Raw genomic sequence first — 19,156 nt, 5'->3', positions numbered from 1 at the left:
AAGTGTGCATATCCGTCTGTTCGGCGTCTCTCCAACCAAGTCCAACAATCATCCGTGGCCCCCAAGTCCGTGATTCCCCCGCGTTGAACCCCAGCCCGTGAAGCATTTCTGTGTGTCAACGACTCCATCTTCAAGAGGCAGCACAGACCCGCCTGCCTGCCTGCATCCAGCATCGCACATGGGGGTGCTTCATCCCCACAACTGATATGCCCGAGTGAGAGATCAGACATCACCAATACACACATCGAAATGTCCTCGGCGACCTCTGCATCTCCATCGCAGGCGAGCGAGAATAGTAACACAAGACCAGTAGCGTAAGCGCAATCATGTGGTTTCATATTGCCAAGGCGGTTTTTTTCCTGATGCGTGTGGTCTAGTTGTCTTGCCTGCCGTCAACGACGGTCTTATTGCTCCAAGGAGAAGCCGACTTGTTCACGATGCCGCGATGGCCACTTAATTTGCAGCTATGAAGAGACGAGGAAGATTACTGTCACCGAGGCGTAAGCTTTTCTGTACCAAAGCCTCTGGACTTATTACTGATTTGCTACAAGGCACTTGAGGGAGCTCGAGTGGAAGGCAAAAGCTTATGATGGTGCGACTCCAACTCGTAGCGTCTGTGACGGCCGCAGAGACTGACGTTTCCTTGCAGAGCTACTTACACGCCAATCACAGAATACTCAAGGCCAGAGCATCCCTGGTGCAAAACTCAAAGGCGTCTCGACCGAGGAGAATGACGAGGAATTTGAGGACGCGCATCCTTTGCTAGAACCCTTCAACCAGTTGAGCGTTCATAAACCATCAACAAGTAATGCCAAGCCTCGGATAGTATGCGGTTAACGGTATTGATGCGTTCCCAGGTTTCAAAGGCCCAGGGTCTTCCGACAATTTTCTACGAAGCGTCAGGAAGCTTTCTGGCTTCCACGGTGACGACGGCAGCTTGGACGTCAACCCCAACTTCTATGAGCCGAGCGCGCTACCATCACGGCGGGAGACGGCGAGGACACGAGTGAGACTACCACCAATCGACATTGCCCGAAGGCTCTTTGCCGCGCAATACACGTACATTGGCACCATCTTCTCGTTCACAGACCCAAAGGAGAAATTCGATCAGCTATTGACCGAAGCATACCGTGGTCCTCCAGACCCGTCGGACAAAGAAGCATGCCTATCATATGCCAAAGTCCTCATCATCTTGGCCTTTGGACAGCTCTACTCTGTCAACCAGTGGGTAGACTTCAGGGGCCCGCCGGGCTTCGAATACTTCACCCATGCTTTGAACCTCCTCCCGGACACACATGAGGAGGGCTCGATACTCTGTGTTGAGACTTTGGCGCTCATTGGCTACTTCATGCAAAACATGAACCGACGTGATGCTGCCTTTCTGTACATCGGCATGGCCCTCCGCATGGCCATCTCGCTTGGGTTGCATCACGAAGTCGGCTACAGCCCGACGCCCACGACTCTGCAAGGCCAAGATGCGAACCCAGAATCGATCGATCATGACACTAGGGAGCATAGACGGCGAGTGTGGTGGTCGGTCTACAGCCTGGACCGCATCCTGTCAGTCAAATCCGGCAACCCCATTACCATCCAGGACGAAGACATCGGGGTGGATCTCCCCTCCCGACTATCCAGGGAAGCAGAATACTGCCCTGCGGTGGTCTTAAGGCACTACACCGAGCTCTCCAGAATCCTCGGCGAGATCCACAATACCATCTACCGCCGGACAAGCAAGACGGCGCCCAAGTCCGGACAACGGCTCATGGCGTCGGTGCAGGGTATCATCCTCGGCCTATCCAAGTGGAACCAGGACCTGCCAGACGATCTGCGCTTCGACCCGGCCCGCCTCAGCATCAGCCGCGAGAGTGTGAGCACGTTTGCCCATTACTACCAGTGCATCAACATGACCGCGCGGCCGCTGCTTTTCCACGTCGTGCAGAAGCGTTTGAAGAGAATCCGGAGCAGCAACGACCCCGGCGAAAAGGAGAGGGACTGGAAGGAGGGCTTGTCGCAGACAACCGTGCGAGTCATCGACATGTGCATCGGAGCCGCCCAGGACACCATTAACATGATGACCGTCGCAGCGCAAAGGGATCTCGTGGGTAAGTTACCCCCTTCACCGATGCAGGATGCATGCGGGATAACGGGCTAACGGAGTGCATATGCAGCAACGTACGGCTACATGGACGGCGAACACGTCTTCTCGGCCTCCATTGTCCTCGTCATGGTCTGCGTCGTGTTCCCCACCAACGCGTCCAACATGCTCGCCATGAACGCCGGGCTGGACCTCCTCCGCGGCATGGGCGAGCGCGGCAACAGCTACATGGGCGCCCGCTACGAGCTGCTCGCCAACCTGCGCTCGGCCGTCATGTCCGAAGCCAACACCCACCTCGAGCAGCAGCCGCTGGGCGCGTTCCCGACGACCTTCTCGCCCACGGAGTCGCTCATGCCGGCTGGCGTCACCCCCCCGAACGTCGCGATGCTACCGGTCAACGACATGAGCGGCGACGGAAACCTCCTGGCCATGCGGTACTCGCTGGGCGGCGGGCAGAACATGGTCGTCGGCGCCGAGCGGGTCACGTTTCCCGTGGTGGACAACAGCGCGCTCGGGGAGCCGTTCTACGACGAGAGCGTGAGCACGGTGATGGACTTTGGGCTGTGGGAGGAGGGCTTCGCGGACCCGGCGATGGCGATGGACGCGAGCTTCGACTTCTCGCAGTGGACGCAGACGGCCGCTGCTGGCATGACTCAGGCAGATGATAGGATGGATGTATGACTATCAACTCTTATTTTGCAAACTGCTGTCGCTCACCAGAAAAGGGTTCGTCTTATCGATGTTATCGCCATGGGTGACCACAAAAGTCTGGCCACTTTTTTTCTGTTTCTGGTGATCGGCATAAGCTGAAAGAAAGCCTGAGGCGGTGACTAGCAAGAAAGGAGTCGAAGCCCGAGACGTCGGACGTCGTGTCCGGGGTGGCTTTTCTCATCCTGACATCAGGCCGGGTGGCTGGGATGAGCTTCCTTGATACCGCACCCACTGGAGAAGCCAAGACAAGGGACGCCCAACGCTATGGTTTTCCGCGGCGTACTATGTATGTGGCCAGCATGTTCCCCCAAGGAACCTATGGAGGCAACTCCCAGCGCTCTTTTGAACCCAAATTACTCGCCAATGCAACGGCCACGCGAAGGATGATAGGGGAGCCACCCCGAAGGCGGGCGGGTGGAGAAGGCGCTATCAGCGCTATCATCCCTGGTGGGGATGATCTCCCCGCACCGTCAGGGGTGTCGGTGAGGTCCTCCGATCATGGCCTGCTTTCTGGTTCGCAGACGACAGCCTGCCTTGCCTTACGGCGCGGTTCTGTTCGTCGTCGTTAGGGGAAAGCCAAGAAATGCGGAGAGTAGTTACTAGTTGCCTCCTCACGATGTCACCGTTCGATACCAAGGATCCGTCTACCCGTGCCATGTGGGTTCGGCAACGCGATACATCCCGACGAAGTGAAAGCGTTATCCGTCAAGGAGAGAGAGAAAGATGCAGGTGTTCCCGGGAGGGGTGCCGGCATTGGGATAGATAAAGTCGAGTGATGCCCCCGTCACATCTTCCTGCAGTAGGAGATCCAAGAATAAGGAACAAACTTTAATTCGACTCACGTCTTGACGAGCTCACCAACCTCCCAGCAAGACCCTGAATTGAGACCCAGCAGATCCCGTTTCCTCGCCATGACGACCATCTCCACGGCCGTCGATGCCTCCGGCGGCATCACGGACTCTACGGAAAAGGGCCTCGGAAGCGACATTGACCGCGTCGACTCCAACAACGGCACCACGGCGATGGAGTCCATCGACCCAGCGGCCGAGCAGAAGCTCCTCCTCAAGCTTGATGCCTTTTTCGTGCCTATCATCATGTAAGATTGCTCTCAAATCCTGAAAACAAATGAACTTGACTAACAATGGATGGAAAACAGGCTGGTCTACCTGACCTGCTTCCTCGACCGAACCAACATCGGCAACGTCAAAGTCGCCGGCATGCCCGAAGACATCGGCGCCTCAACACAAGAATTCTCCACCGCCATCTCCATCTTCTACGCGACCTACGTCGTCTTCGAGTCCCCCTGGACCATCCTGATGAAGCGCCTCACCCCCCGCGTCCTGCTTACCGGCCTCTGCGTCGTCTGGTCCATCACCACCATCTTCTCGGGCTTCATCACCGGCATCGCGGGGCTGTACGTCGTGCGCCTCATCCTCGGCGCCTGCGAGGCTGGCCTCTTCCCCACTCTGAACCTCTACCTCACCATGGTGTACAAGCGCGAGGAGCAGGCCAAGCGCGTGTCGTACCTCTTCGTCTGCACCGCCATCGCTGGCGCCTTTGGAGGCCTGCTCGCGTACTCCATCCTGAAGATGGACGGCGTTGCGGGCCGCGCCGGGTGGAGATGGGTTTTCATCATCGAGGGCATCTTCAGCATCATCATCGCGCCCATCATCTGGTTCGGTCTGCCGAACGACCCCGGCAACGCGTACTTCCTCAACGCCGAGGAGAAGCGGATGATGAAGGTCCGCGCGGCGCAGCGCGTGCAGTACATGGGCAGCGAGGAGTTCAGCTGGGACGAGGTCAAGATTGCGTTGAAGGACCCGAAGCTGTACATCAGGTACGTCCACTCCACTCACTTCCATCCTCCCCTCACCAGATCACAACGCAATGCTAACATCATGATCCCTAAACAGCGGCCTCATCCAGTTCTGCCAGGACATCCTCCTCTACGGCTTCAGCACCTTCCTCCCCTCCATCATCGTCAGCATGGGCTACACCAGCATCGAGGCCCAGTACCTCAGCATCCCCGTCTACATCTTCGGCGGCATCGCCTTCCTCTGCTTCGCCTACGTCTCCGACCGCCTGTGCCTGCGCGGGCCCCTCGTCCTGCTGGCCAACGTCCCCGGCATCCTCGGCTACATCCTCATCATCTGCCCGACCCCCAACGGCGTCAAGTTCTTCGGCACCTTCCTGTGCGCCGTGGCCGTCTACAACGGCCCCGGTCTGAACCTGACGTGGCTCAACGTCAACATCGCGCCGCACTACCGCAGAGCCACCGCGATCGGCATGCAGCAGTCCATCGGCAACACGGCGGGCATCGTCGCGGGACAGATCTACCGTACTTCGCCGTATCTTCTGGGCAACGCGTTTTCTGTCGGTGCGTTGGGTGTTTCGCAGTTGTTGATCATTGCGAAATGGCTGTACATTAGACGATGCAATGAGATGAAGAGGAAGATTGCGAGTGGTGAAATGGAGGATACGAGGAAGGTCAAGACTGGTGATTGGGAGCTGGATTTCCACTATCATTTGTGAGGGGGGTTTGGACGGACCAGAAACGGTGTTATGCACTTCAGGATACGAAGCAACTTCATACAAAGCTTCGCGCTTTCTAATCAGCAAAATGGAATCGTTTGACTTGACTTGCGGCGCTATGATTTGGAACCCTTGATGATGCTGAGCTCGTTCACTTTGATTGATGTTGGGGTTAAATCCTAGATTCGAAGAGTCGAGATGCAGGTCTTTCTCAATCCTCCGCACTCAGGTACACCAAGAAACACTCTTGATCATGACGAACAAATTTAAGACAAATACGCTCATATAAATCACAAATGGGAATTCCATTGACATATTTACACTGTCTGCAAAACTCTTCAGCGTAGTCTACTCAACCACCGGTGGCTGTTCCAATGGCTTTCTCCCATAAACGCCAAAGCTAAGAGAAATTAGCAATTGTCAGAGAAACATCACAATTATCACAAGTAGCAACTCACACGTTCCAGTAGGCATGGATATTACGATTCTTGAAGTCATTCCTGACCCCAGCACAGAACGCGAGCACCTGCTCACGCGTCCACCCGAGCACGCGGGTGTAGAGCGCCAAGCACGAAGGCTCTATCCCCGCCATGCACGCCTCCCTCACCCACTCTCCCCGGTAGTAGAGCTTTCGGTCCTTGGTCCAAGGGGAAACAGGCCACACCTCCCTCACCTCGACCACGTCAACGAACCCCGCGTCCTGCAGCATTCGCTTGAACTGAGAGGGCGCTTCGATGGACCGTCCCATCTTCTGGACCGCTTCGATCAGGAGAGAAGACCATTCGGACATTGAGGTGCCTTTCAAAGTGTCGTCGTCGCTGAGAATGGGGAATGCGTTATCCTGCAGCTCAATGTAACCGCCGGGTTCGAGTTTGCTTATGGCTCAATCAGTACTTGTCCACACTGCATCAAACCAGGCATCAATCACGCACTCGTAAGCCTTTCGCAGAAGCTTCTCCCAGCTTTCGAAGCATGAGTTGCCGTGCCGGATGAAGATGAAATCAAACGGCTGCGACCACGTCCAGTCTTTGTCTACGTCGTCGACCTCAAACCGGCAATTGGGGGGCGTGCTGTTCGGGTCTGTCATTCTGGCCGATTCAAGCTTAGTCTTTGACCGACTTACCTCGAAGGTTGGATGGGGCTCAGATCAACGCCAATGACCTAGAGCGTCAAAGCTGTTCAACGCCTCGTTCATGGCATCAAAGATGTGAGAGGTTCGACCTACCTCAGCCTCTGGGTGCTCGTCCGCTGCGTGGTTGTCAGCCCATATGTGAACTTGGAGGTAAGTCCCGATGGATCCACTTACCGTACTCAAGAGCCCAGATGCCGGTTCCGGTTCCTACATCCAGAACCCGTTTGGCACCCTTTGACTTGGGAGACAAGCAGAATTGGCCATCCCAGGTCACCATCCACAGGTGGTGCTGCAAATCTAGATCAGGTCAACATAGGCGAGTAGCAAAGTCGACGCAATTGAAATTACCCAAACGATCTTGCTCCGCCTACGGGGTGTCAGAATGGTCAGGCCACATGCCGATAGATGTATCGGGGGGGTGGGGAAGTACCTCGTCGTTCGGAAGAACGTATGCTACATATTCTTCAGTCAAGAACAATCCAAGTCGGAAGTTGAAGGGGACTCACTCCCGTCACTCATGCTGTGATATGTGCGTCCATTTTCTTCTCGGTACTGCAGGATGCTGGATCTCAGAGAAGCAGTCGAGGATGTGCCGTCCGACTGCGACAAACATGTTAGAATCTCTACAAGAGATACAGCATAGTAGCATTGCCAACCACGGCTAGAACGGACGATCCATCGGAAAACTGGTCATCGTCGCCAAGTGCCTCAAGCGCTTGCGGAGCCGCCTGCGTCGGCTCATGAGCTGGAGATTCAGTTGTGCCAGGCTGCGCGTTCGACTGGGTGGCGTCCTGGCTGTGTGCGCCTGCGGCTTCTTCGGGCTGGGCAGCCTGCCAACTTGTCAGTTCATCGCGCTCTGAGTTGTTCGGGCGTCGAAAACGGCGATACTTACAGCGCTGGTCGTCAGCAAATCACGGACGTCCATGTTGCTTGCCGTCTTGATCAATGTGAATCTTGGCAACAGTCGAGATGGCAAAGGTGGAGAGGTTTCCTGATGCTTCAATCTGAGCTCTCATTCCCCCCTCGCCAGACATTCATTCCCCCGCTCCAACAGCCCCCTCGGTTGGTTTGTGGGATTGGCTGTTTGTCACCCAACGCCGCATCTGGTTGGACTGCGCCGCATACACGCAGATGCAGTCTCTCGGCGCTCCCGATCATCCCTATTGGAGGATGGGCCGATAAGAATACATCGGTTCAAACCGGCTGAAAGCCGTTGGACTAACGCATGATGGTCGAGTAGACTACAACGGCCCTGAGAGAGCCAACCACTGATCCTTGCTTTCATTTTCGTTTGACTTGGCCTTTTTTTCTTGCTGTTTTGCTACAGTTGACAATATAATGATATTTTCTACCGTACCCAGCCGAGACAACACGGCTAATATGGGCGCGAATTGAGGGCTCGCGACCGCAGATCAGGCGCGCCGCGCGCAGAATCTTCGTGCCGCATCTCTCTGCTGTAATAAGGTACTATCCCAACTAATCGTGCAGTGCATCCTGCTTACAGTGTAACTTGATGCAATACTTTTGCATGAGGTTTGCATCAAAAAGTCAAAATCCGCAACCACTCTATGGGCCGCTCAATTGCAATGGTCGTTGAAATCAGTTGATGTCAAAGGTCCGAACCACTTCTAAGCACAATATCAATCAAGTTCAATTCATATGTCGTATTCGATAGTCAATGTGGAAACGGAAGGTTTGAAGCATGCGTTGGAAAAAATTGTCTTCAGGGAGGGGCTTGATTCTGACTATCGTTACCGCCAATAACACCTCGAGCAAGGGCCCTACGGAAGTTTGGTTTGTTTCCTAGTGCAATATTCATCTGTCGCCTTGCAGCCCCCCGCGATCACTTCATAATCGTGCCTCTCTTATCTCAAACCCACTCGAGGATGATGCTGTCCCAGAGAAAACCTCTCCACTGGGTATACCGCGTAACGCTGAACCCAACGGTGTTCTTTCCCGCCCTGAGGACGTCAGTATCGATCTTGTACTGGAAGAATCTCCACTCTCCGCTGATCTTTCCAGAGCGGTACAGCGCAGGATCACTCGTCAGGACATCCTTGCTCAACGAGCCATAGACCTGTCCATTGACATCGATATCCAGCGCCGCGCTCTGCGAGTAGCCAGCCAACGACACGCTCAAAAGCGCAGTCCGATTAGCGACAACATCTGCAGCAGGGAGATCAAACTCGATCGTCCACTTCCCGACGGCAGACGACGCAAAGTACCAATCCGAGTCTTGGGACTGACCGACGACGAACGTCAGGTTCGCAGGGCTGTCGGCCGCCACACCATGTTGGTACGGCACACCGCCGTTCTTGAACCCCGTCGCCTTCTTGTCGAACTCGCCGACCTGGAAGATACGCTTGCTGCTGGGAATCTTCCACGAGAGCTGGCCGAGGTTCACCGTCTTGTCCTTCGAGACGGTCACGGGCGCGGTGAAGTTGGTGTACACATCGGCGAGCTTGCCGCCGTTCGACCAGGCATAGACGGCGTACGAGCCAGTGCGGACGTTGTCGAAGGTGAAGCGGCCCTTGTCGTTGGTGTACGTCGTGTAGTAGTAGTTCGTGCCTTGGATGGAGGGGCGGATCGTGGTGTCGGAGTCGCCGAGGTAGACAGCCGCGTTGGAGGCAGGGCGGCCGTCAGATAGTGTGAGAGTTCCTTCAATACCGCCGCGGGAATGGTAGGCGGAGTCCTTGAACCATGTGTATGGGACGTGCTTGACTTCCTCCTTGTGCTTTTGCGCGGCATCGGCAACGTCGCCGTTGTTCTTCTCCTGTTAGCAATACAACAGTAATCATGCAATGGGAACTCTCACCAGATACCAGAGCCAAGGACCCCAGACCTTGCCCACCGGCTGAGCGACAGTCTGTCCAACACGAAAGTGCGAAGTGTCCTGAACAACATTCAGCTGGACAGAGTCCCCAGTCTTTGACTCTCTGTGGATCTGCCGCAATGTCAGAACGTACGATTTTCACACGGCAGATCGACCTCGCACTCACCGTCAAAGTCTGACTCAAGTGGTCGCTGTTGTAGTACTCGGTCGTCGGGTGGATGTACCACGACCCAGCCTCCGAGCCGTAGATGCCATAGAAGTCGCGATCCCTCACGGCGTTAGACCAATCGTACTTGGTGATAAAGGACCCATCAGCCAACTGCCAGGTCTCGTCTTGGACCTTGGTCGCGTTTGCGTACAGCGAAAAGTCGGGCAGGGGCTCGTCCTTGAGATGCGTGCGACCGTTCGGAAAGTACTCCGGCGCCAGTCTCCACAAGGTCCGGAGGATGCTGATGTCGGGCAAGGCCCGGTTGACAAAGTACTGATACGCGCCGCTGAGGTCGTCGAAGATGACCCAGTGAAAGTCGCCCGCAGCGGCGGAGAAGCTGACGTCAATGTAGTTTGTGCCTCGGGATGCGATTGTGGCATTGGTGAACTGGAGATTGTTTTCGCCATCTAGCAATACGTCAGATATTAAAAGCCCCAAATTGCGATGGGTCCGGGGGTTGGGAGGGGGCGTTGCTTAATGTTATCGGGGAGGGAGGCAAGCCGTCAAATCATACCGTAGCCGACGTAGTGGCCGACGGCCGAGCCCACCAGATCGGCGCCCGGGACGCCGGTCCAGTAAAGCTTGGTCGCGTACAGCGCGCTCTGGGTTAGATTCCAGAGATCATTTCCAATGACCCAGGTTGAGTCATTAATCTGCTCGAGGAAGGGCCCCTTGCCGGCGGCGCTGACGACGGAGGCGGTCAACGCCCAGGTGGAAAGTCCCGAGATGCGCATATTGTCGGGCGCAGAAGGCAAATTCCAACGAGGCACTTGAGCTTGAAGCTGTCTTGTCTACGAGGGTGACGACGCGAAGCTTGTCCAAACTCTAAGAACACCTCCATACTGAAAGCGCGAACGTCGAATTTTATATCACTGGCGTCAAACTCTGATCGAATACCGTCGATTGAAGCTTTCGCTTCTTCGGCAGGAGCCGATAGCGACGTGCGGGAGTTGTGTCGTCAATGGGGCTGCGGTGGAGAGGCGATATTGATTGGCACATTGAAGCCTGTCTGTTCGTGATAAGTCGCAATAGACTGTTCGCACTGTATTGTGGTGTGTCAATTGGGTGGTATGAACACAGTGCCAATGATGTTCACTTGGTAAAGAGCTTCTTCAAACGACGTTGTTCTCCGTAGTCCCCTTGTTCGTTTCTTGGACTTAGGCTATGACGGCATTCAGCAAACAGCTATGGTTGGTGGCGCTTCTATTCACCGTTGTATCCTACGCCATCGATGCAGGTCTTGCACCATCGCCGTGTCCACAATTTCGGCACCCTAACCGAAAATCACTTGGTGATAACGGTGAACTGGCATACTGATAAGACTGACATGCGGTTTTTTTTTCCTCCTTCTTCTTCTTCTTCTTAAAACCGTGAAATCCAATCTCGAGTTTTTCTCACATCACTGATTCTAGTTGCGTTCTATCTGATATGTATGCATGCCCCCTGGGAAGACAAGTAGAGGTCAATTCCCACCAACTGGGCGCTTCGAGCCATTTTACGTCGGAGGCTCCTCGAAACAATGAAAATTGGCTTATGGTTGAAGGTTTAGATGTCTTATCAGGCGTAAGCGTTAACAGCTTCAATCTAAGTATGCCGGCGTCTTGCACATGAGCTGAGCTGAAAGTTCTCTCACAACTTGTCGGTGCATGTAGAGGCGGGTACGGTGACTAGTAGAGGTCTTCTCTCCTTTCCTTCCGGTGACGCGTTTAGGCAACACCTCCGGGCCCGGCCTCGGGATGTGGAGGTGGATCGTCGCTGATTTTCCGGAGCCCTCAACGCCAAGATTGCCCCGGGATATCCGCAGGGACCGAGGCGGTTCGGCTTTTTTGCCAAATTCTCAAATTTGCGCTCCCGAGATAACTCTCGACGTTTTGTCTTTCGGTCCGCGCAAGTAACGTTTGACGCACGCTTTCTGAGCAATGCCAATCCAACATAGCTCATGAATTTTTGATGGTGTATTTGGTCGTCATATCAGTGCACAGATATTGCTATCGAAACAGGAGGCCGACAGGTAAAAGCAAACACTTTGCGATGTCTGGTAGTTTGCTTGTGTGGGTTCTAGTGCTGTCTGCAAGGCCTGTGCTCTTTTGAAAATATCTTTTCATCATCGGAGAGGTGACTAAGAGGACAAAGCTTTCCTTCATCGAAATTCAGCCAGCTTGAGGTCCTAGCTAATATTTGCTGTTTTTAAATTCTAAGTATCAATACGATAATGTATACGTCGGTTTCGATAGCGAAAGAATACCAAAGTCACGCGTCTCCCATGCAATATTAGTTGGAACGTCAGTACTGGAAATGGGAGCCAGTTTACGGGATTCAAGCTTTGCGCGGCCAAGCCTCACCAAACGGAACTGCAAGTTATTTTCAGTTAACTTTGTCTCTGACTTTTTGAATAGACCGGTATATCGAGATTCTATTTACCAACACACAGCTTGCCTTTTCCACCAGCCTTTCACATATCACCTCAATCACCGGATCGAGACGTAAGCGATTCCTGTGACACCTATCGATATCCCCAGCTGACCATCTTTTCATCAAACTCCGCTGACATAGGGCCTACTGATCGAATTGTCGTAGAAAGCTGTCATTTCAGGCATTCGATTAGGACTTTGATTGCGGCACACTATTGGGGTTCTCAGACTAGGTGCTGTGTCAAGCTGGTGAACAACCTCAATGATATTTCAAGGACCAGTTACGTGAAGCGTCAAGGATCATGAAGGAGACCTAACTGAACACTTGGAAAATCAAGTATTTCGAACTTTAGGATTGCGCAACCATGTAGGAGACCAGAAATCAACGCTGCCACTTCTCTAGTGCTCTTCTGATCTTTTCATTGTGCATTTTGGGCGATTCGTTGATAGAAGATTAGATCTACTCACAGTATAGACGGTGCAAAACATCATGGTCGCATCTTGAACAGCGGTTGCGTTCTTCTGCGTCTCACATCATAGCATTCGCACTTCTCACCTCTACGCTTTCCTCCCTATCATCATTTCATAGTGTGGTTCGGTCATTGCTATCCAGACGGGGCGCACGCACCTGAAAGCTTGGAGTTTCTTGATCATATCAGAAAGGGTGAGAAGTTTATGGACTCAATTTCAAGAGGGTACCTTGATGTCGATGACAAATCACTGTTGCGCGACGGCCTACGGAACTGCCGGATAATGATGTCGCTTTCGAACAGAGTTCCATTCCTTACATCGTCAGGATCTTCAATCAGATGCATCGTTTGCCACATTGTCAGTGTTTTGTGGCTTCCTCACATATTGTGTGTGAAGTACAATCAGACGGAAAGTTTCCCGTACTCGCCGTACTCGCCGCACTCACAACATAACCACGGTACGAAATAACATGATGGTTCCTAGTCCGCCCTCAGAGAGTTTTACAAACTACTCATCATTTCTGACCTCATTTTGGGCTACCGAGTCCTTTGATAGGAGCGGCTGCAACACAACGGAGGTTTCCCGAGACCAAAGTTCGAGGCCAAATCCCAGGTGAGGACAAGCATCAACGTCCAAAGATTGGAGACTCATCTCATGGGATGAGCCCGCTCACAACGGTCGGACTTTGCGTCCGGCAACTGGCCGGCAGTACACATCCTGATTCGTGAATGGCGGCTTTGAAGAGAGTCAGAATGCTTGATTCATGAATACACAAGACCTCTCACAACCCGCAAAAATGTCGGTGAAAGCTCATGAATACGACATCTAGATGATGGCCCATCTATTGAGATGGTATCGTGGGCCAAGGCAAATAGCATACTTGATTGCAAGCTCAGGCGAGCACCCCTTTTATTCCAACAACCTACGCTGTCTTTAATATGGAAAAATTGCATCGCTCCAGTTATCTTTCAACGCTGCCTGCGAGTCCACCAAAAGATGCACTGCAGCCAAATGTCATTGGGGGCCGAACCGTTCCTGCAGATGACGATCAGCATTCGTGACATGCCGTCAGCAGGCACCTTCTCCAGACTCCTGGATCCCAACCAACCCGTAACGCCGCCAGTTTTCCCGCTGCGGGCTCACCCTAATTGCGCTAATCTTATCGCGGCGCGACAGACTTTCGGCGTGCATCCGGCTCTCTAACATGCTTCGGAAAGCTGCGTCCTAAAGGTCCTTACAATTTTTAAGGTGTGTTATTGTTGCAAGGTCCTGAGATATTTGGGAGACGTTACGTGGCATGTGGGGTTCTGGGCAGAATGTTTTCCGCGATGTCCTGTAAAATCGCCATGTTGGTCGGTTTTCTGCTCACCATGCGGTTTAGTTGACCGCAGTCTAGATGCATCTAAAGGCCGCCCGAGATGTCAGTTACTATCGTCGAACGAGGTCTTGCGCGTCTTTACAGAAGCTAACCCAAGTTCTACCGGCTATTATTCAGAGTTGTTTGCATTAAATGGCAGCTTTCTTCTTTAGCCTCAACGACGGCTCAGCTGTCTCACGAACCACCTAGACATTGCGGTGAGCGCCTCGTTAATGCATACTCGGCCGATGGAAGGAGTTTGAATCCGAAAGACAATATATTGGCGGGGAATGCTTTTCCGCATATTAAATGCGGGTGAGTTGAAGTGGACTGTGGCTCGCTAATGAGGGAGCTGCAACCCCGAGCAGACAAAATGTGCAATATCTAAAGTTGCCAAGTCCGAGTTTTCCAGAGTCTTGGCAAATTCCATTCGAACTTTGACAGAGTTCACAGCATGAATCAAGCAATGCTCGCCTGCCACGCGGGCAATGTGACATCAGGTACACCTACCGCCGGGTCTGGCCATCAATGTACAACGAGGACGACCTCCTTTACGCTCTGCTCTCTCGTGTTGATTTTGTTCAGGGGGAAATCATGTTCCTGGTTGCATTGTTTCGGGACCCGCAGAAGCGCCACAGAAGTCTCTCTGTTCGTATCCAGTTAGGGGAAGCGAGCCAACGAAATGCGGCTGAGTGCTTATCCCGGGTCCGCCAACGATGTTGCACTCCAGCACAAAATCACACATGTTACCGCGCCGCCGACCGCGGGTTCCTCCCTGCGTCGGTCGGGGCAAGCCGAATGGAGCGTAGCTTCAGACGAAAAAAAATCCCCACGATTCTGAACCCTTGCCCTCGGGAGGTTTATGAATAGTGTCATGCGTGACTGTCAACTGCCGCGGTGGCGCTACCGACTGTCTCTCTCTTTCTCCGGCCGCCCCATCGTGTGTTCTGCTTTGAGTGAAGGGCATGGGGGATAGAGGGCCAGACTGGGAATCCGAGAGCCTCGCTCGCTCGGTCGCGTCGTACGTTGCCTGGACTGATTTTGATGACTTTGATTCGGGTGGTGGGGGCCTGTCTCCGCTTACGGGATGTCAGGGGTTGGGTTTAAACACGGCTGGAAAGTGACACTGGAGCCTCAAAAGAGGCATCGTGGGAAGTTTTGACGTTTCTGAGAGGCTCAGTATGCTTGCGGATGGGCCCGCGTTAAAGGAACGGGTGTTCTTGGCAGTATTAACACAACACAGCACATTCTCCGTTATTGCGTCGATCGGCTGCGGATTGATTGCGTCTGTGCCAGCAACCGCCTTGACCACCCCCTAGAGCAGCAGGGGTCCGGCATGGAACCCCAGCGATTGTTTCCTGATCGAGTAACTGTTGGCTGCTCCATTGGATTTTACGTGTGGAGCAGTGAACCCTCTCATATATCCAAATCCATGGTCGTTTACGCGCCGCAGTGAGCCAGGGGCCACAGCTACGCGGCCACTGCAGCGCAGCAACACGGGCGACATGGGCAAACATGGGCAATTTTGGGGCATCATGGTTGTGACCATCGAGACAACGAGGAATGATGAATGATCCCAAAATCCAAAAGACCCAGTTTTGGGCCAACGGCTCAGTGGTATAATACCTCGCGTCTTCTTGCCGCTTGCTGATCGTCTCTCTTGGTCTTTCATTCTCCAGTCACTCATTTTCCATTCGTTCAGCCCTATTCAGTCTTTTTTTCCAACTACCAAGATGTTTGCCAAGTCCTTCCTTATCGCCGCTGCGGCCATCGCCCAGCAAGCCGCCGCCGTCTCTGTCTCCGGCACCCCTGAGGGTTTCGCCGCCGACGTGACCGGAGGAGGCTCTGCCACCGCCGTCACCCCCACCACCAACGACGAGCTGGTCTCGTACCTCGGCGACTCCACGGCCCGCGTCATCGTCCTCACCAAGACGTTCGACTTCACCGACGCCGACGGCACCGCCACCGAGACCGGCTGCGCTCCCTGGGGCACCGGATCCGCCTGCCAGGTCGCCATCAACAAGGACGACTGGTGCACCAACTACCAGAGCTCTGCGCCCTCCGTCTCCGTCTCCTACAGCAAGGCTGGCCTGAACCCCATCAAGGTCGGCTCCAACAAGTCGATCATCGGTAGCGGTTCTTCCGGTGTCATTGTCGGCAAGGGTCTCCGCCTCGCCGGCTCCAAGAACGTCATCATCCAGAACATCAAGGTCGAGAACATCAACCCCAAGTACGTCTGGGGAGGTGACGCCATCACTCTCGACTCTACCGACCTTGTCTGGATCGACCACGTCACCGTAAGTTTCTTCCTGAAGCTCTTCTCACGACTCCCAAACTAACATCCCCTCTCCAGACCTCCAAGATCGGCCGTCAGCACCTCGTCCTCGGCACCTCCGCCTCTGGCCGCGTCTCCGTCACCAACAACGAGTTCGACGGCAAGTCCGACTACTCCGCCACCTGCGACGGCCAGCACTACTGGAACGCCTACTTCGCCGGCAGCAGCGACACCATCACCCTGAAGGGCAACTACTTCCACGACTTCAGCGGCCGCGCCCCCAAGGTCAACGGCAACTCCTTCGTCCACGCCGTCAACAACGTCTTCGAGTCCTCCACCGGCCACGCCTTTGAGGTCACCTCCGGCGGCTACGTCCTGCTCGAGGGCAACGTCTTCAAGAACGTCGCTGCTCCCATCGAGTCCGGCGGCGACGGCGCCAACCTCGCCATCACCTCCGACAACGCCTCCACCTGCTCCTCCAAGCTCGGCCGCTCCTGCCAGGCCAACAGCTTCTCCAGCTCCGGCTCCTACGCCGGCACCGACAGCTCCGTCCTCAACAAGTTCGGCAGCGCGGACATCCCCGACGCCGTTGCTGCTTCTTCCGTCAGCAGCTCCTCTGCCGGCTACGGCAAGCTCTAAGCTGTTTGTTTCTTTCGCAGCAGCAGCTCGCCGGCCACTCTTACTACCCGGCCGTCGCTTTCAGACGCGCCCTTCTCGAACATTCGGGCACCCCAAGGTTGACCTTGGATTTGGTAGTGTGGGGCGGTTCTTCTATTCCGTAAATACCTTTTAGCTTCTTCACAACATGTATAAACAGTGTGTGTACATGTACATATAAATGCAAACAATCTTCCTGGAAACTATCATCGCGAGCCTTTTTCATCGAGTGACGTTGAATTGACTTTCCGCCCCGATCGCCGTTGATTAAAAAGTTTCTCGCGCCATGTGCCGGATTGCCGGTGTTGGTCGCTGGAACGTCAGTGCTGCCCCCCACCCGTGCGCACACACGCACGGCATGTCTCCGAAACCCTACCTTAAATCATGCATCCCCTGTCCATACGCCGCAGTGGGCGGTTGTGGGCGCAATGCGACTCAAACTGAGGTGGTTCAGTGGCTTGTGCGCGAATTCAATTTGACACGGCATTGCGACGCATTTTTCCGCGCCATTGCGTGGTCTGACGTGCGTATTTTTTACCTACGTAAATCACGGCAACTTGAGATCTTCACAGTACGGTGGGTACGCGTTGCAAATCTGGGTTATGTGATCGGCTTTTCTCCAAGAACTCAATCGCCGTTCGCAGATCGCAGCTCTTTTTCTTCACGCGGCCCACCTCACCTGAAGCTTGTCACGACTTGGCAGAAAATCTTCAACCCTCCCGCGATCTTCAGTCAATCAAGCCGTCACGCCATGTGCGAGTAATGACAAGGATTTCTCCACAAGTAGATTATCTACCACACTTAGTACTTCTCCATGGGCTTTCTAGGCAGATTTTATTGATTTACGGTGGTGTAAGTGTCGTTTGCAATTCCCACCAAGACTCGTGTAATTTGAGATGCCGATCCCACATATTGAGCGGAATGAGGGAGCACATTCACTAAAAGTCCTCCTATGCTCTTAGGTTTGTTCATCTCTTCTTCCAAAGTCCAAGGCATCATCGAGAGAGAGATTTCTTAGTAAAACAGTCTTGGGTACTCTCTCGTTGAAAGTATAGTAGATTCTACTTGGCACCATAAGCTGGCGCATCTTAGATGTTTCTCAGAACAACCGTGCGCGCCGAGAGAATCTGGCCAAAACATTTAGCTGCCGTCAGCCCGTCATTGAGTCGGCGTGTTTGCCGCTTCCAGAGGTACGAAGAAAGACACTTGCAAGAGCGAGACGTCTGCTCATGAACATGCAAAGTATGATGGCCGAGGTGAGAAATATTAACGAGAATCAATGTAGAGTTGCCGCGGACATCTCACATGCGCCTCCCCTCAAAATGAATAGCTCAAGTTGCACTATTTCATTGTTTTGCAGGCATGTACACTCAACTCTATAGCCAGCGAAAGAGTATCCATTTGACAATGGAACTCAGAACATAAAACAGCAATCATGAACTTCATCCCAGCTCTTCAACACACCGGAGATGTGTAACCGCAGGTATAGGCAGTGCTACTGCATGAGCTGGTGTCGAACTCTATATAAGTACCATCATGAACAGAAGCCGTTTGAAAAGAATACTGATAGGCTAGGCCCTTGTCCAAATTTTGAATGCCGATGCTAGCGCTAGCACCCTTGTATGGGACTTGATAGTAGGCAATGCTGACCACGCCAGGAAGATTTTCATAGAACGTTGTTGCAGAATGATAGTTTCACCCGACGCAGCGGGAGTAGCAACGACATACTCGAAAGTGACTTGGCGACCAGTTGTTCGAGAAGAGTGGGAGAACTGGTAGTATAAACCATATGAACTACCGAGATCTATAAGGTCTTGTTTCGGCGTCAAAATAGATACTCTTGACATCGCGTCTGGCGGTACACGTATTGGATAGATGCCGATTGATGGGCTGCTGATGGAGATGAAACCGTTGATGCTGACATAAACGACCGAGCTACAAGAGCCGTTTACACCTATTGAAAACGGCAGGGTTACAGTTGCGTATCCGTCGTCGTGGTCGTTCTCAGAGAGCCGGGTAGGGTTGGAAAGTCTAACTGCCTGAGGCCCTGTTGAGCTGCACTGAGCTGAAGCTTGAGCTGGGTTGCATTGAACCGTGGCAGGGCATGCGCTGACGGTGGGGTGGGCTGATGATGAACTGCTAGAAGAGCTTCTAACAGAGCTTCTAGAACAGCTACTAGAAGAGATATTAGATGAGCTACTAGAAGAACCGCTGGAGGAGCTGCTGGAAGATGTAGTGGAGGTGGTTGTGACTGTGGGAGAGAATGAAGGGCTGTTACGAGCCAGATGAAGACGTCTCTGTGGTCGAACTGCTCGATGAAACTACTGATGACGTGAAACAACTGCGTTTTGACATAGGTGAAGTAGAAGAAGTAGCTGTCGTCTGGGAGGAGGATAATACTGAAGATGACGTAGATGTGAATGTTGAAGAAGATGATGTCAATGGGATGACAGACGATGTTGTTGGCGTCGTGG

The 19,156-nt window shown here is 53.5% G+C and overlaps 5 protein-coding genes across 5 annotated transcripts; 3 read left to right on the top strand and 2 right to left on the bottom strand.

Moving 5' to 3' along the window:
• Positions 1-249: 249 nt before the first annotated feature.
• On the top strand, positions 250-2,776 carry GCG54_00015072 (Proline utilization trans-activator; the record flags this gene model as incomplete). Its single annotated transcript, XM_045414887.1, has 6 exons — positions 250-314; positions 465-500; positions 552-612; positions 673-786; positions 827-2,102; positions 2,169-2,776. 6 exons carry the CDS (start codon positions 250-252, stop codon positions 2,774-2,776), a joined length of 2,160 nt encoding a protein of 719 aa, XP_045261009.1.
• A 941-nt stretch (positions 2,777-3,717) lies between these two features.
• Positions 3,718-5,338, top strand: GCG54_00015071 (putative transporter; the record flags this gene model as incomplete). Its single annotated transcript, XM_045414886.1, has 3 exons — positions 3,718-3,902; positions 3,963-4,643; positions 4,720-5,338. 3 exons carry the CDS (start codon positions 3,718-3,720, stop codon positions 5,336-5,338), a joined length of 1,485 nt encoding a protein of 494 aa, XP_045261008.1.
• A 348-nt stretch (positions 5,339-5,686) lies between these two features.
• Positions 5,687-7,366, bottom strand: GCG54_00015070 (Secondary metabolism regulator laeA; the record flags this gene model as incomplete). Its single annotated transcript, XM_045414885.1, has 10 exons — positions 5,687-5,738; positions 5,797-6,213; positions 6,271-6,408; positions 6,462-6,499; positions 6,564-6,586; positions 6,645-6,767; positions 6,819-6,837; positions 6,901-6,923; positions 6,977-7,070; positions 7,127-7,366. Coding segments are annotated over 10 exons (1,167 nt in total), but the record flags the coding sequence as incomplete, so codon positions are not given.
• A 974-nt stretch (positions 7,367-8,340) lies between these two features.
• Positions 8,341-10,302, bottom strand: GCG54_00015069 (uncharacterized protein; the record flags this gene model as incomplete). The annotated part of the gene is made up of 4 exons (XM_045414884.1): positions 8,341-9,237; positions 9,286-9,414; positions 9,470-9,918; positions 10,026-10,302. Coding segments are annotated over 4 exons (1,752 nt in total), but the record flags the coding sequence as incomplete, so codon positions are not given.
• Positions 10,303-15,483: 5,181 nt separating this feature from the next.
• Positions 15,484-16,664, top strand: GCG54_00015068 (putative pectin lyase D; the record flags this gene model as incomplete). Its single annotated transcript, XM_045414883.1, has 2 exons — positions 15,484-16,047; positions 16,104-16,664. The coding sequence occupies 2 exons, from the start codon at positions 15,484-15,486 to the stop codon at positions 16,662-16,664; spliced, it is 1,125 nt and encodes a 374-aa protein (XP_045261005.1).
• Between the last annotated feature and the right edge of the window lie 2,492 nt (positions 16,665-19,156).

Source organism: Colletotrichum gloeosporioides, assembly GCF_011800055.1.
Source record: "Colletotrichum gloeosporioides strain Lc1 chromosome Unknown consensus_66, whole genome shotgun sequence".
Taxonomy (NCBI): Eukaryota; Fungi; Ascomycota; class Sordariomycetes; order Glomerellales; family Glomerellaceae; genus Colletotrichum; species Colletotrichum gloeosporioides.
Note: the sequence above shows the minus strand (reverse complement) of the source record. Positions and strands in the feature narration are given on the sequence as shown.